This window comes from Nansenia antarctica (assembly GCF_963989245.1).
Source record: "Nansenia antarctica genome assembly, chromosome: 5".
NCBI classification, from domain to species: domain Eukaryota; kingdom Metazoa; phylum Chordata; class Actinopteri; order Argentiniformes; family Microstomatidae; genus Nansenia; species Nansenia antarctica.
In genome coordinates, this window is record NC_137690.1 from 66,388,595 (window position 1) to 66,406,088 (window position 17,494).

General features: G+C 41.7%; 1 protein-coding gene across 1 annotated transcript in view; it reads left to right on the forward strand.

Moving 5' to 3' along the window:
* The window catches only part of nalf1a (NALCN channel auxiliary factor 1a), a gene marked incomplete at both ends in the record, with an annotated part of 32,569 nt that extends 23,728 nt beyond the window's left edge, over positions 1–8,841 (forward strand). The window contains 2 exons of the mRNA XM_080530680.1: positions 7,321–7,492; positions 8,540–8,841. Of these exons, the coding sequence (XP_080386806.1) occupies positions 7,321–7,492; positions 8,540–8,841 (474 nt within the window). The remainder of the gene's footprint in view (positions 1–7,320; positions 7,493–8,539) is intronic.
* Positions 8,842–17,494: the final 8,653 nt, after the last annotated feature.

A 17,494-nucleotide genomic window follows, 5' to 3' on the forward strand; every position in this document is an offset into this window, starting at 1 on the left:
TCATCATGGCTTTTGTCATTGATCATAGCTTTGACATACCATTGAGCATTCCAGTAGTCACAGCCTGTCTATGGCCTTCACATTGCAACCTTCTTATGGAATTGACAGACAGACATCTAAATGGAGTGAATTCTAACTTGAAATTAAATCTAGAGCAGAGGTTGTGTTTTTCTTGTACCAGTCAAAAGTTTGGACACCTTCTCATTCAATGGTTTTTCTTTATTTCTATATTATTTTCTCCATTGTAGATTCATACTGAAGACATAAAAACTAAGAAAGAACACATATGGAATTATGTAGTAAACAAAAAAGTGCTAAACAAATCAGAATGTTTTATATTTTAGATAGAGAAAATAAAGAAAACCATTGAATGAGAAGGTGTGTCCAAACGCACGCACTCACGCACGCACACGCATACATACACACGCGCGCACGCGCACACACACACACACACACACAAGCAGACATATAGAGAAATACAGATATGTTGGAATTACTTTTCCATGTAATGATTGGGAAAAATGGCAAAGATCCTCTCTTTGGCTCGAGCTCCGTCCCCTTCGGCAAGCCACTCTCTTATTCCTGGCACAGCGAATTGGCTCAGGATCCACACATTACCAGAGAACTAAACAAGCACATAAATGATACCCATTAAATGCTAAAACACAACAGCTATTTACAGTGATCAATTGGAGCGACAAATTGGTGTGTCAGGTTCCCATAGTGGGATGTACTGGCTAACAATCCCATTGGGACGGTTGTCATGTGGTAGAGATGCGATGCCAGCGGTTTCTCCCTCTCTATGTTGTTTGACTCCCTTTGCTAACCATCCCTTTACGGGTCTCCTGTAAGGATTCAGGAGTGGTGGACCCAAGTGCGGTGTAGCACAGAATGAATAATATGGAGGCACGTGTACAAATAAGCTTTTCTCCTTACTGGAGAAGGAATGGCAGGTTGGCGGATGGCCATTAGGGGAGAAACCCAGTCTCCAAAAACAGGCTATCCAGTAATAAACACTGATAGGTAGAACATCAAATAAACAAACAAAGTTGTTTTCAAGGTACCTGGGACTTCACAACAGGCAGTATCAGGATTCTCTCACACCAAGATACAAGAACAAAGTGACCGACCGACAGGGAGTGCAGGGAAGTGGGACACTTAAATAAGCCTCTCCATTTCCCCCCCCCAGCTTCCTTTCACATTTGTTGTGTGGATTCTGAAAGTATGTAAGTGAGGGAAAGAGACCAAAGGGAAAGTCAAGTCATTTGGCAAAGACAGGATTTGATCCTAGGCTTCCAGGGACAATGCGTGTACTGTACTTGCAACACGAGCGTTACCATTATTCCAGACTATGACTCAATGCTCTCTGTTTTATGGTTTTATCGAACTGTATTGTTCTGTCTATTCTGTCTGTTCTGTTTTTAAAGTATATGGTTGTTTGTGCTGTTGCCCCTTGGCTAGAACTCACTTGTTAAAGGGTATTTCTATCTCACCAGGGTAAATCAAGGATAAATGGATGGATAAATACATAAATACATATTTGAAAAGCAAAGGTTTCATGTTCACTCACGGCCAGGGCCAGGTGCCTCAGTAAGCACCTCTCTGTACTTCCCTGTCTCCTCACTGACAGCTATGACTAACAGGCCAGTGAATTCAGACTGACCTGTTAGTCATAGGCCTGGACTACACGTATATGGATATCTTTTTAAACACACATTTTTTTGTACAATTGGGCCTCTCAACCATACGAACACAGCGTTTTCACTCACATAAACGGAGATTTCACTAAACGGATAAAAAAGTGAAGAAATCAAAAAATATCTGATTGAGTGGATCAGTGTGGTTATGTTAAACGGAGCTGGTCGCCTTACGTCACGCGTCAAGCCGTTCACACATGCGCATTGAAGCAAAACGGTGGTCAACAGCAACAATGGCTCAACTTCATCGTCGGTCCACACAAAATAATCCGTTTTTGCTTTCTTCTTGGTCGCCATAACTTGCTTTTCTGTCTGTTTTGTACTTTTCTTGTCTGTCAGTTTCAAAGAGTTTGGTCTGTTTACGTTTTGAGTCACTGCCGCCCTTTGATTACAACTGCCTGCGCATGTCCATAACGCTCTTCTACGGTATTTGACAGATCGTGTTCAGTTTTGGCTTTTCGTATGGACAGAGATATTTTAGTGGTGTGGACAGAGTTTAGTTTTTTTAAACGAGGACGAAAATATCAGCTTAAAAAAACGTGTAGTCCAGGCCATAGTTGTCAGTGAGGGGACTGGGAAGGATCTTTTTTCCATAATACAGTAGCCAGGGTGAGGGAATGAAAAAGTATTTTCTCATTTCAAAAGATAATATTTTATGAAGTAATGTACTCAGATAAAAAGTTATGTTATTCAGCGTCTTCCCTAATTGTTGTGGGATCGATTGGTACAGTACGTACATTGAATCCCAGATTGCCCCTTTAAGTATTTTCTATTGAAAAGTGGACGTTCTCATCTTCATTTCATAATAGTACTATACTGTATATCAATTGATCTTTTTGTCAGTAAAGTGCTATCATATTTATAGTCATAGAGATTAATTATGTATTGTGTCCTGGCCAACTTCTTTCACAAAATTGATCTTCGTTTGGTCAAGATAGGTCATTCATTCTGCAATAATAGCTCAATCTCTTCTCCTTTCGATTTTTTTTAGTGGGTCAAAAATTTGCAGCAAGATCCTTGCAGAGGCATTCATTGATCTGGATGCCAAGTAAAACATTTTAGATGCCTCATGACTGCAATGACATTGCAGATGAGGCCTAATTCCAAGACATCTTAAGGAAGACATTTTCAATAATACTTACAAAACAACCAATGCGTTGCAATAAGTATCGAACACATCAACATTTTGTCCAGTAAATGTATTTCCAATGAGCCTATTCAAGTGCAATTTGCACCAGACTTTGGTATTAACTCAAATAATCCAGACAAAAAATCTAAACATTAAAGTCCATATGTAGTCCACATCTGTAAGTGGAAGCAACATCACTCCACCATCAACAGGCCACGCACAGGAGCTCCTCGCAAGATTTCTGATCAGGGAGTCAGAAGGATACTTAGAAGCCAAAGAGCCTTAGGACCACTAGGAACTTTAATGTTTAGATTTTTTGTCTGGATTGTTTGAGTTAATACCAAAGTCTGGTGCAAATTTCACTTGAATAGGCTAATTGGAAATACATTTACTGGACAAAATGTTGATGTGTTCAATACTTATTTCTCCCTCTGTATTCATATGGATAACCTATTTTTGCATAACTGATGTGATGATGATAACATGATAACATGAACATGATAACATGACTGATGAAAGGTTCTTAACCTCAATCTATGTCATCTTTTACATTCAATTGTCCCCTGCACTCAGCTGGTTTCTTGCAATGCTAAACAGGCTAAGTAAACTGGTGGGTCTTGTGTTGAGACAATGCACACAGCCTCTCACCAATTCCAGCTTTGTTAATCAAATCAAATCATGTGTCTCTAGCTAGCCATTTCCTCATATCCAGTAATTATGGTCTACGTTTGTTTGTTGATGAATCCTAATTAGTTTTGAATCATTAATAGGAAAATCATGGTTAATCACTATGGGTCTTTTGCAGCGTACACAAATTGTTGTAACTTCCGCCCTTTTTACCATTGCACTGTTTTCTGAAAAGTTCACTATGAGAGTACACTCATTGTAACACCAAGTTGCCTCGGTTTAAACCAGATTTAATTGGATGCACCCTCACACCAATCACTATACAGTATTTGTAATGGCTTATACAGTACATTGACCTTTATATATTAAACTGTATGTCCACAACTGAATCCTGACAATTTGTCTGATGCTTTGCGACAACAGTCTGATGCTTTGCGACATACTCTGCTCTGTTACATGCTTCTCTGCACAGCAAACTATGTGCAATGTGCGTATGACTGTCACCATTTATACATATCCTTGAGGTAGCCAAACAGACTCCTGTACTGTAGCTTCTTTCTCTCTGTGTGAGGAGGTGAACTTGAGATGGAAGAAAGGGGATGGATTATGAATCAGAATGACATACTAGACCGGAGGGAATTTCAGTGGCCATGGAAAGCTGATCATATTGATCTATAGATAGATAGATAGATATATAGATAGATAGATTATACTTCTATTATTAATTGTGATTGACAAAGAATGGTCTAATGAAAGTGATCCTATAGGATTTTTTCACGACCAATTCTTTACATTTTAGCTTTTAGATTCACTGTATGGTTTGTGATATAATGTTCATTGATTTCTTATCTCATTACACCACCTAATCCTCAGTTTTAAAGTTATAGTAATGTCATATTCTATATCAATACTGTGATCCAAGCGTCCTCTTTAGAGACCTCTAAATTGTATAAATGATTAGTAGACAGATGTTTCTAATATTAAGTAATGACTGCTGTAAGAAGAGTGGTCTCTGAGTAATAGGGTTACAAGGATATGCACACAATCTCTGCTTATAGAAAATATAGCAAATGTATGATTTCACATGTTCAGTGAGGCCACCGAAGGCAGCAAAGGGAAAAACATTCTTCGCCTTTAAACATTTACAGTTTTTCTCAATCGCTTTCACACTAACATCGGAACTTGAGACACAATGACCAAAACCTGAAACTTGGGTACCTTATCTCACACCAATTCTGCACAAATACAAACACATTTCCTGCTTTTCACTCATTTTGCAGTTCTAAATCACACCTTCTTGCAAAACACTACAAATAATTCTCTACATTTGGCACAATCTTCATTGATAAAATCTCTTTACTACCATTCAGAATGCTGAACTCAAACCACCAGTCACACAATCACACTCCTCATATGGGCAAACACCAATTGCTTTTCAATTAGCAATCATAACTTTAGCAATAAAGTGAGCTCTCTGTGTTGGAGAACAATGGATGCCAACATTGCAGAGGTAGAGCGAGAGGTGTTAGAGTCAGAGGAGGAAGAGGAGGACGAGCAAGAGCGAGAGGACAACCAAGACTACGACCTGGGAGAGTAATTGCCTCTGATTTGGACCACTTTGGTTGACCACGTTGGCAATGGGGAAGGAACGTCATTGGCCAGCGTGACATTGTTGAGGTTCCTGGCCTATGGAACATCGTCATGTGTGCAGCTCTAAATCACCAAGGCGTCCTTCATCACCATTCAAGCCTTGGCCCTTACAATAGTGCTCATCTCATCACTTTCCTGGACACACAACACAATATCTGCTTTTTATATTTGAGTATGAAAAAATAACAGTTTATAACAGGCTACTGTACGTATAGTGTAACACTGAAAATGCAAAAAGCCTACTGATAATCTAATCATAGTGTTTTCCATTGAGCACACAGTGTTCAATTGGTTCTTAGAAGTGTCTATTCATTTGATGGTGTGTGTGTCATTTGAGGACAAATTTCATTTTGGCATAACATTATTTTGAATGCAGTGTTTGCATTTTCAAGAGATTTGTGGAGTTTAGGGTTTTGTGTGTGAGTTTTTAGAATTGTGTTTAGAGTTAAATTAGCCATTCTCATTAAAATAATTTGCCATCAGTCCACACACAATAACCCAGAATGACAAAGTGAAAACTTTTTTTTTTTTTATGTCAGTAAATTAATACACTTCATGTAATTTTGGAATTAATATCTTTGTAATTGATTCCTATGCAAATCAGAGACCCTATAAAAGCAAGATAGAAGATAAAGATATTAATTAACATTTGAAAATGTGTGTGTGTGTGTGTGTGTGTGTGTGTGTGTGTGTGTGTGTGTGTGAGTATGTCTTTGTATCTGTGTGTGTATGTGTGTGTGTGTGTGTGTGTGTGTGCACATGTGTGCATGCATGTGTTTTGCTCTCTGGCTTTTGATGTCTTCCTCACTCACTGCAGCGCAGCAGTGTAATCTCCTGTTTCCACCTCTTATCTGTCCTTTCAAGTCCAGCATGGTATCGATCTGTATAGCACGGCCAAGAGATAGGGTGGAAAAGGTTGTTGGGTAGTGGCATATACAGCCTCGTTGTGAAAGCGACAAACCTCTGTATTTGGACAGGCTCCTGTGATTGTGCTCCATTGTGTTGGATTTAACTAAACATGTGCTGTCCGTGGTACTGAAACTGTACAGTCACACATAATATTATGGCAAGTAACTGGATCTGTGCTGTCCATGGTGCTGAAATGATGCCCGCCTGCTCTTGGTCTTCTGACCTTGGAAAGGAGATATTTATTTACACACACTGCATCTAGCTGTGGTCCTCTTTAACCTGTTATGTATCTGTGTGTGTGTGTGTGTGTGTGTGTGAGAGTGTGTGTTTGTGTGTCTGCGTGTGTGCATATGGCTGCGTCTGTCTCATATGATTATGTCTCCATTCACATTCATATGCAATGTGTGCACAAATGTGTTTGGTCATGTGTAAAAGTGCGGAACAGTTCAGGGGTGTGGATGGAAAATAACTGAATTTGTTTTCTTCTCTGGTAATTGATTCTTTGTCTCGTGTGTATTACAATGTATGCTCCAATGCTATGCCTGTTTCTGTTTTAATTTCATGGGTTGTGAAATCCTGGCTGCTCACTATTCAGGAAGCCTTTTTATGAATGGGACCGGTACATTGCCATGCAAGCATGTGCAAATGGCCAGTTAACCTTTGACCTTGCCCCATGGCCAATGGCTGAGGGGTACTGGTCGATAGCATCACTGCTGTGTAGCATGCTCAGGGCTCGTTTACACTACAACTCACAGGAGACCGCTGGCGATGACCCCTTGACCTCTACTATTTTGTTAGCTTTCTGGGTCAGAAGGGATGGACTAGACTTCCATAATCCATCAACCCTTGAAGGTACATTGTGTTATGAATGTGAAGTCTCACACAGCACATTGTTACATAATGAACAAAAGGTAAGGTCCTTTTCTGATATTTAAAGTGCACTGGGGTTGTGGGCATTGCCGCATCTAAGGACAGAGTCTCCACATGGAAAGGTTGGCCTGGCTGAATATCAGAGAACCTCCTCAGCCTGCATGAATCAATGAACAAGAGACAGTCCCCTCTGCTGGTTGTTTATAGGTCTTACAAGCCGAGCTATGGTTCCAGACATTGCAGACCTGATATGACTGAACATGGGAGTATCTCTCATGCAACGCTTTCCTGTTGGACTTCACTTTTAAGTACACTTTTCAAAAATGGAATGTAGTCATTCAATTCAGAAGGACATACCAGTGTGATAGGAGTTGGATTGGTGTATGCTTGTCTGAGTGAACGTGTTTAACAAGTCAATGTCTTCTCTCTACGTTTCAGGTTGCCTACAAACCCTGGCTGTGTGCACAGTATTTCCCCACCACACAGAGGCATTGTGGGCGGACAGTCCCGTGCCGACAATACTGCCTTGAGGTCCAGCAGAGGTGTCCGTTCATTCTGCCTGACAATGACGATCTGATCCACGGGGGCAGCCCCAGCTTCATATGTACAGGTTGGCGCTTTATTTATCTACAACACTTTTTAACTCTTTTGCAGCCATTACTAATGTTTGAACACAAACCAAACTTCACACGTGTCACTTACAGAGTATTTTCTCTCACGCTATACTGTTGTGTTGTAGACTTGTTGTATGTAGAAGGGATGCGGTCAAGTTTATATCAAACCAAGTCTTGTAATCACACTCCTGTGTCGTCTTAAACTGACAGGAATTGAAATGACAGTTTTCCTGTTGGTTGTATACTGTCTGTGTTTGGACCATATGGAGCGATTGAAGCCCATTGAACCCTAGTCAGGGAGGCCAGTTAGTTGACAGATAGTGCTTCCCACTGACGCCACCTAGTGGATATCACTAAACTCCATTTAGTTTGCATATAAGAAGACATGACAGCAGCTAGTGAAACTGGGAACAAGTCGGCAACCAATTAAATGTCAACGTTATTGAAAATCAATGACACACTCGCTAGTCAAGCCAAAACATTGCAATGCAATGGATTCGGTGTGTAATCCCCACTACCCTACACTAACTAGGTAGTAGTGGGGATTATTCACCGAATCCATTGCAATATTTTGAGGCAAAAAAATAACAACAAAAAACCCTGATAAAATTATCGAATTGTATACATTTAAGGCAAGACAATTATACACACAACATTTTTGTTATAACATAGATGTGTAGCAAATTTGAGGTTAACCCTTGTGCCCTTAACCGCCGTTTGCATATTTGTCATTAGCGAACGAATGATACATCAAAAGCAAAACATCTATCAAGGATATCAAATTCACATCTATAGTAAAGCACTAGCCTGGTCACCCCAGATCTGTTTGTGCTCCGTGGCCAACTCCTATAGTTGTTGTCACGCCAAATGTCATGTTTCGCATGACACCTACAATTGGCTTATAGCATAAACAGATCTTGGGTAACCAGGCTAGTAAAAGACCTCTGATTCATTTTCATCCATGGCTTTTGAATTCATGAAACTGTAAAGCTTATTGAGGGATGTCTGTATGATGTGTTCCCCCTGTCTTCTGGGTTTGGCAGGGCTTTTAGGGGACCATCAGTTGGACAGCGAATCAGAGTGCTGTGATGTCCGGTGGGACCCGAAACCTGACAACCGTTCTGGTGGAACGCTGAAAAGAACTCCTCCCTCCTCCTGTCACCACCAGGAGGCGTCGGTCAGCTCCGACGCCTCTCCCAGACTGTGCAGCGGCAGGCTGAAGCTATGCCTACTGGTCCTCGTTCTCCTACACACTGTCGTCACCATCACTGCATCACACAATTCCACGGGGGTGGGCTTGGCAGCCATTTTCCCACTGGAAGAGAGCACCCCCAGCGAAGAGTGATGGGACATTCTCCTATTGGGTGTAATCTGGTTATGAGCTTGCAAAGAAAAAAGTATTTTGAGGGGGGATATTTCCTCTTGGCTCCAACCCATCCTAGTCACTGCGTCTGCATCCAGAAACATCCTGGAATGTCCTTACAATCTCCTGTCCATGCCACATCGTGCACAGGAAGTGGGAGGGATATTACCAGGAGCAGAGGATGGTGGGATTAGTTGTCAGGTAGATTGCAGAAGGGTCGAGACGTGAGAAGGGGCCACATATCACAGCCCAAAGGACTGACACCTCACTGCGTTTTCGAAACCTGTTCACTGTTTGAGTTTGCTTCACCTGGATGTGTTGTATCATTTCCCCCCATCCTCTCCTTGTTCAGTTGTCTGTGGAGTTTTGGAATGTGAATGGATTGTCTTAGAGTATAAGAGGCAACTATTGAAAAAGGTGTAGCCAATCTTTATGTGTTTTTCTACATTCCTATTTACCCTCTGAGTTTTCCTGCTTTTGAGGGACGGCCAGACGGATGTGACTCTAACAGTACTCCAACCCATACACACTTATCCAGAGATTGAGTATACACATAGAGATACCTCCGGTTCACTTGTGAAGTTAATGTCCTGGATTGTGACATAGTCAGAGCAATGTGTTTGCACAGTTCCACAGAATCATTCGTAACAAAGGGTCCTCTTATAAGAACGGAGGACAGTATCATGTTCACATACACAGCCAGGGAACAGTGAACGTAAACAGCATATCAAATAGAAGCTGTGGTATAGTACATCAAAGGTGTCTTTTCACTGCAAGGTTATATATATATATAGCTAAGATAGTTCATCATGGAAGGTTTCGTCCAGTGCGGGTCTTGTCCCTGGTCGTGGGGCAGGGCTTAACTGTTCACCCCATGCAGCCATGTTATTTTTGCCGACCTCGTCCTCACCATGTGTTTGTACCTGATGGGTCCCAAAGGGGCATTGATTCAGTGAAGCTCAATTTACCTCAAAACTAGTGCCCTGTTGGGTTTAACAAGCAGTGCATCACAGTCCAGCGCATCACAGTGCATCACATCATAGCGTGCACTACTGCCTCTCTTCATGGAGGATGAGAGGGGGTCACAAAGGGAGACACTGGACCTCAGAGACACAATGGAATATAGTCTTTATGTGGAAAGTCATTGTGGAGTAGTGGACGACATCATCAATCATGCCCCTCCTTTTGTCTCTACTTGACCTCATTGTGACCAGGATAATCACCTTGTATCTTACACAGAGCAAAGGGCTTAGCAGGGGGAAGCATGAGGGGAAGGAGTTCTCAAAGGGCTGATTCTACATTTCCTTCTGCTTGTATGACTGCTGCTATACCGGTACTCATTGAGACACAATAGAGAAAGAGGCTGAGGCAACTTTACGTTCGACCGTGTGCATTTGACCTTATGCACCACAGTTTTTACCCTACTGTTAAACGGGGAAGTGCACATTCTACTACCTTTGATTGTTCTACACATACACATATTCACCAGTGGTAGGATGACATTGAGGTAACCAGTTGTTTGCACATGCAGACATTCTCTGGAAAGGTCAAGATCCAATATGTGTGCTTTAGCCTTCTTACATCTATTCTGATCCACTTCACCGTCACGTTTTCTTGTAAGGTTGATTTTCTTCAGAAGTCCATAGAAAATAACATTGAACTTTCATCTTTGTGCAACAACCCAACTTTATTGTTTCCCCTCACATTTACAGTACCCACCGAAGGCAGCAGTGGAGGTAACCCTTCGGCCATCACTAGATGGCCATTTAGCAAAGTAGGAAGTACGCCTAGTACTACCTTTACACTAAATTAATACCAAATAACTAATTTATTCTCAAATTGATTTGGATGAGATTTTGAATGTCGCAGCATGGCCATCTAGTGAAAAACCCCTCTCAGTATAAATAATCCCTTCGACCATCCTGTTACTCCACCTCAAAACGTTCATGATCTGAATCCTGTGGATCTATGCAGATGTCCTCTCCCTGTCCTTTCGGTTGTAAATATGTCCTAAAGAAGTGGGATCTTGAGATGGCTGCCTCTTTGAGATCTTGCTCTGGTTTCTGTTAGTGACTCCCTCTGTTTGTTTCAGTTTGTTTTAAGCTGCATTTTCTGTTGTAAATGTCTCCAGCAATGAAAGTTGATCAATATGAATGCGAAGGATGAGAACATGTGAGATTGTTGTTTACAAGAAAATAATGGAAATTATGGTGGGAAATTATGATAAAAAAGCTAAAACATATACATAGATAAATTATTAATATAATGTTGTCATATTGTCATATTATAGATGCTTTAGTTTTCAATGATCTTTTTTCTTTTTACAAAAGACTTTGATGAGATAATTTCTAATGCGTCACACAAGTCATGACCTTTTTTGAACGAAAGACAAATACAGCCACATTTATTAAGATTTTGATCAAAAGAAAATAAATAGAAATTATGTTAAACATAACTCTTGTCTGCTTTTATTTGGGGCTCAGTTGGTGTTTGCATGGTTCACAGACATTATGGTACCATTATGGACGACTTTTCTATCTTTTCATGAAAACACATTCACAATATCCTCACCTTATTTGAGGGGAGTAACCACAAGGGGGCGTATGACTCCTGAGCCATCTGATAACTTTGCATGATACATAACTCCGGCTGTGTACATATTGGCTGCTATTCGGTTGTTAAGTCTGATGTCAAACGTGACGTTTTGCAATTTCCGGGTCCAAACCAGAAATTCCCCGCACCATAGTACCAGTGTGCTACAGCGGTAGAATGACAGTTCAATCGTTTTTTAGACTCGGATCTATTCGTACAACAAGGGACACAGCACTTTCCCGTTTTTCCCATATTTGTCAGCGTCTTTGAGCCTCGGAAAAGCGCTATATAAATACAATAAATTATTATTATTACTGAGGCATTTCGAAGACAGCGCCTCAACCAACTTTGGACCCGGAAACACGTCACGAATCCACAAAGAACATGTACAATGAACTGTTTGAACTTTGATGTTTGAACTTTAATTTATAAACGCTACACTGCAGCAACATCTAAATGTTCAAGTGGATGCTACAGTGGTCCCCAGAGTTGCTGAAGTTCTCAAATTAGGACACACTTTGTTCAGATGAGCTTAACCTTAAAAACTGTTCAATTATGAATCAGGCCTGTTGTTTTTGACAAGTACAGGTCCTCCATGGTTAGCTGATGAGACAAGCATTCCATTCCTGTGTCCCCAAAGGGATTTGAGCCAATCATCCAGTCTGTTCCTATTGCCGGTGACTGAGGCTTACCTGAGACTGCATTGCTGTGTCACCAGTGTACTAAAAATAGCAGGTCAACTCTGGGTCTGACAACCTTAGAGGGGTGATAGCCAGTTCCTGATACACAGTCTTACCTGTACTAGTCCTTCTGTACTTGGTACACTACTGAAGCTTCCAAGAGCGCAACACAGAAGCCCATTGCTGCATTGAGAGGTACAAAGCATTGAGAGGTGTGAGAGTCCATTATCGTATCAGGAATGTGACCAAATGACCTGCCAAAATGGAGGTCCCCAAAGAGACTCTAATTAATGAATTAATAATTTTGCCATTTAGCAGACGCTTTTAATCCAAAGCGATTTACAATTGCGAATTACAGGGACATTCCCCCTGGAGTAACTGAGGGCTAAGTGCCTTACTCAAGGGCACACTAGTAGTGGTGTGGTTTCAGGCGGGATTTGAACTCACAACCTTCTGATCACAAGTCCAACTCACTATCCACTAGACCACCACTAGCCATAATTAAGGCGGACAGAACAGAACAGGGGTGTTTGGGGACTACTATTCTTTGAAAGAAGGCTTTCTCTTCCCTCAGCACTGTAACAGCACTCGGTATGAGAGTCCCACAACATTGCACTTGTGTGTCTGTGACTTGTTTTGTGAGTAAGGCCAATAAGAGAGTTAAACGGTGCACAGTAGATTTCCTAGAAGCCTGTGTAGGTGACAACATTGTGGGTGGAACTGTTTTAGCCATCAATACTTATGGATTATGCCAGCTTCCTGTTCCCTTGTACTTCCTCTTGTCTCCAATAAATAATCTCAGATACAAACTCAGAGACTGCTGTTAGTTTACAATGTTACCTCTGTGTACCTGGCTGTATGGCCACATCAAACTTGGTCAGTAACAGTTCTCCACCACAAGGTGTCACTACATAGCCACTGCACCAGGTGACCTGTGGAGTTGCAGTCAAGCACAGCACAGCACAGCGCAGGGCAGCACAGCATAGCACAGCACAGAGCAGCGCAGGGCAGCACAGCACAGCACAGCACAGCACAGCACAGCACAGCACAGCACAGCACAGCACAGCACAGCAACAGGCTTCTCAATCTACATATTCAGACAAACACATGTATGATTATGTTATTGTCATATTAGGCAGAAATGACTCATCATCAGGCAAGCCTAGTTACGTAGTGTGAAACGTAATTTCTGTAAGCCTATTTGGATTCTGGATTCCCTTAACTCCTCTTCCTTGGTCAAAAAGGCACAGCAGCGCCTATACTTCCTGAGGAGATTGAAGAAAGCCCAGCTGTCTCCCAGGATCCTGACCAACTTCTACCGCTGGCACCATTGAGAGCATCCTCACCAACTGCATCACAGTGTGGTGCGGCAACTGCAATGTGTCTGTCCGGAAGGCCCTGCAACGGGTGGTGAAAACCACCCAGCGTGTTATTGGCACCAAACTCCCTACCATCGAGTCCCTCCAGGCAACCCGGTGTCAGCGGAGGGCAGCAAGCATCATCAAAGATACCTCGCACCCCAACCATGGTCTGTTTGACCCCCTACCATCTACGAGACTCAGGAAGTACAGGATCCTCAGGTACAGAACAGCTTCTTTCACTGCTATCACTCTGATAAACAATCCCCTCCTCCACACACCCTACTGAACTACCCCCCCCCCCCACATGGGGTACTTTGACAATGACAATACAATGATGGTTGCACATCCCTGGTTAATGTAATCACTCTTTAACCTTTGCACTACTGATGTTTACAATACTACCATTGCACATTATATTGCACATTGCACATACCTCTTTGATATAGCCTCTTTTTATACATATGCACATTACATACTGTACATAAGCGACCTTAACTGTAGCTCATAACTGTATCTCTAAACTACCGTACATGCCTTGCTGTGCCTATCACTTTCATGTTTTTTATGTCATGTTCTTATATCACTATTTGCACTTCTGGTTAGATGCTAAATTGCATTTCTTTGTCTAGACTCTAGTACTTGTACTCTGCAATGACAATAAAGTTGAATCTAATCTAAATCTAATCTAGATTTAATCTAAATTCTGATGTTCACACATACCATATTTTGGCCACTATGACAATTAGGTTAAATTAGGAGTTGTTTATTATTGACATACAATTAAAATCCAGGTTTTGCTTATCTGCTCACATTAGGTTGAGAAATCCTAGTATCTGTAAACGCTACATATGATAGTGACAGACAACGGACTGAATTATGGAGTATATTAAGAGACTGCATCTAACCCAACATATTCAGAATGCATAGCCCTTCAGGGCATGTGACCTCCTACACACCATCAGATGTCCAGTCAAGCAGCTACAGTTTCCACTCTGCTTCCCTATGCCTAATGTAGACCAGTAGCCCCTCTACCGCGTCACAGCCAAGTTCTTGCCCACTCAAGAGCACACTCACACTCGCACCCACGCACGCAAAATGCAAGAAATGATCAAACTTCATTATCAAAGCAGATTTAATTCAACTACCTTTACTAGCAGGCTCTGCTGGGGTCTGGGAGCTGGGTTTGGGAGCTGGTCGTTGAGCTAGCAGCTGTTTCACCACATCGTGACGTTAGAATTATAAGGTTCCATCTCCATTTTTGTCAACATTTTGTTTTTTACATAATCTGATCCATTAGGTGTTTATTAATGCCTGTGTGGTGTTATTTTTTAAATGTTGACATTTTTGAGTTAGTAATTCATAAAATACAAAGGTTCCATCTCACAAAACATAATGGAATGTAAAAACTTTGAAGCTCAATATCTCTGAACTGCCCTAAACGGAGATAGAACCTTATAATTCTAAGCTCACGACATTCTGCTTGTGGTCCTTCCAGCGCCGGTGCTCCAGGAACACTTTGCACAGTTCCTCATCGCTGCAAAAGAGAAACACACAGAAGAGCTGTCCATAAAATCTCATTGTCTTCCCCTTACCTGCATGGTCTTTTCTAGGAAGTACAATGATATCCAAACCCACCTGGGGTAAATCTTCACCTCTGCCCCTCAGTTACCTTGCAAATGGAAATGATGTTGTCCATGTCATTAGTGTCCTTGACAACCACATCGTTATAGAGAATACGCTCTGCTTTGGAGAGGTCGGCCATCTGCTCAATGAGAGGTGATGACCAGGAGGACATCAGCTGGAGTGACCTAGAAAAGGAGAGAGAGAGAGAGAGAGAGAGAGAGAGAGAGAGAGAGAGAGAGAGAGAGATACAGAGAGACAACAAATGGATGGGGAGCAGGGAGCAACTGCTCGCACAAGGCTTAGACATTCCCTATGAAGTAAAATGTCAAATCTCATATCTGATTACAAAATCTCACCTGAGCTCGGTCTCCTCCATGCAGACAACCGTGGCGTTCCTTCTCAGGCCTGTGATCAAGGCCACATCCTAAAAAACAACAGCTGATACCATCTTGATGACTTCCTCTTATATGACCCGCTAAACAAATATTCACTTTGTTACCACTACTATTGCACCATCACCAAGATACTATTACCCCAACAAAAAATGATTTCACTAGTAATTTCACTACTTCCGTGTAAATCCCTAGATGAGAGTGTTACATTAGTTTTCTTAAGATAGGATAATAAATAAATCTGTTCAATGGGCAAAAAAGAGCAGAGTGACCACTATGTCCTAGATGGCGGTGCCAAGCAACCAACAGAGGTAAAATAACGGAGTGATAGTGCGGATAGAGTTTGGGGACTGAGCTGTTGAGCAGACATCCAGGCAGAGATGTCTACGAGACACGTAGAGAGACGTGTCACCATGTGTGTGTCAGAGGAGTGGGGGGGGGGGGGGGGAGAAATAAAAAGTTGAGTGTCATCAGCATAGCAGTGGTAAGAGAAACTATGTGAGGAAATTACAGAGCCAAGACATTTGGTATACAGAGAGAACAATAAGGTGCCTGTGTGTGTGGTATATGCTTAAGGGTAAATAGTCTGTGTGTCCCCGGAATGTGCTTAAGGGTAAATAATCACTAGTCCTTAGTAGGCTTGTTCAGAGTGCAGAGCCTGAGAGGGTGAAGAGAAGAATCTGGTTGTTTACTGTGTCAAATGTAGCAGAGAAGCCCAGAAGAATGAGAATACAGTGTGGAGTGCCTCTGTGACAGCAGCGAGAGCAGTCTTCATAGACTGAGCAGAGATTTGACTATGGCTGTCTTAAGGGCAGCTGGGACAGAGTCGGTGGTCAGGGAGGAATTGATGAGGGTGGTAAAGAAAGGGAGGCGTGAGGGGATGGCATGGAGAGGGCAGGTGGTTGGATGAGATACATTTTAGGACATCATGATGAATGAGAGAGAGGGGAAAGAGATAATAAACCACAGCCAAATCTCCTAGTGGTAGTGATAGCAAGAGGTTGTGTGAGCATCTAATGTCATCATCCTTCTTTACAAAGCAGTTGACAAACTCATCTGCAGAGAGGGAGGAGGGAGGGGATGAATAAAGGTTCAGTTCAATTTGTTGTCCCTGCATAGTGGAATGAATGGGCTTAATATCAGCATTACATTAATAACAGTGCAGAACCAGATAGCAGTATCACATACAGTAAATGGGCAAAAAACATAGAGCATAAATCAATTATCTTTAGAACATAGTACAAATACAAAGTGTGACTTTAGTCTAGAGACTGCTGGGGAGAACAAACGTATAACATAAAACGTCATAAGATAAGAACATCTGTTCATTTCCCCAGTGATAATATCTTATCAGTTGTTGTTTCCACAATGTACGAACAAAATGTCACTGTAATGAATGGGTTGGAATAGGATGCATGCCTCCCTAAATGATGCTGATCGGCATAGTAGCGAGAGATGACGGGATCAAAGTAGAGGACAGGACAGAAGTAATATGCTTCTCTGTTGAACATTCAACCTATTCAATATTTAATATGGCAAGCATGTGAGAGCATCAATGAGGCATCGATAATAAAAGCTGTCTGTGGAATTATTCATATTCGTATTGGAGACATTCAGTGCAACATGTGTCCGTGGAGGCTTTCATCTCACTTCATGTGACTTATCCCTAATGGAGGTAGACAGACACCTGATTACTTTAGTACTGAAGGAACTGTTCCTTCGATTTTTTTTCTAGTCCCTGGTCAAACATCAAATTGATAAAATAAAATAAATACGAATGAAACAAATGAAGGTGTATTTTTGGACTGTATTTTCCTAAAGACCAGGGAGGTCAAGCTTTCAAGGCATTGAGTAGAATTACAGAATCTCAATGCAACTCTCCAAATGATCCACAGGGTCAGCTTGCTTCAGACACCCACCAACCTAGCCTGCCACCGTTGAAAATGTGATCCGTGGACTGTGACTGTGGAAATTTCAATCAGACAGG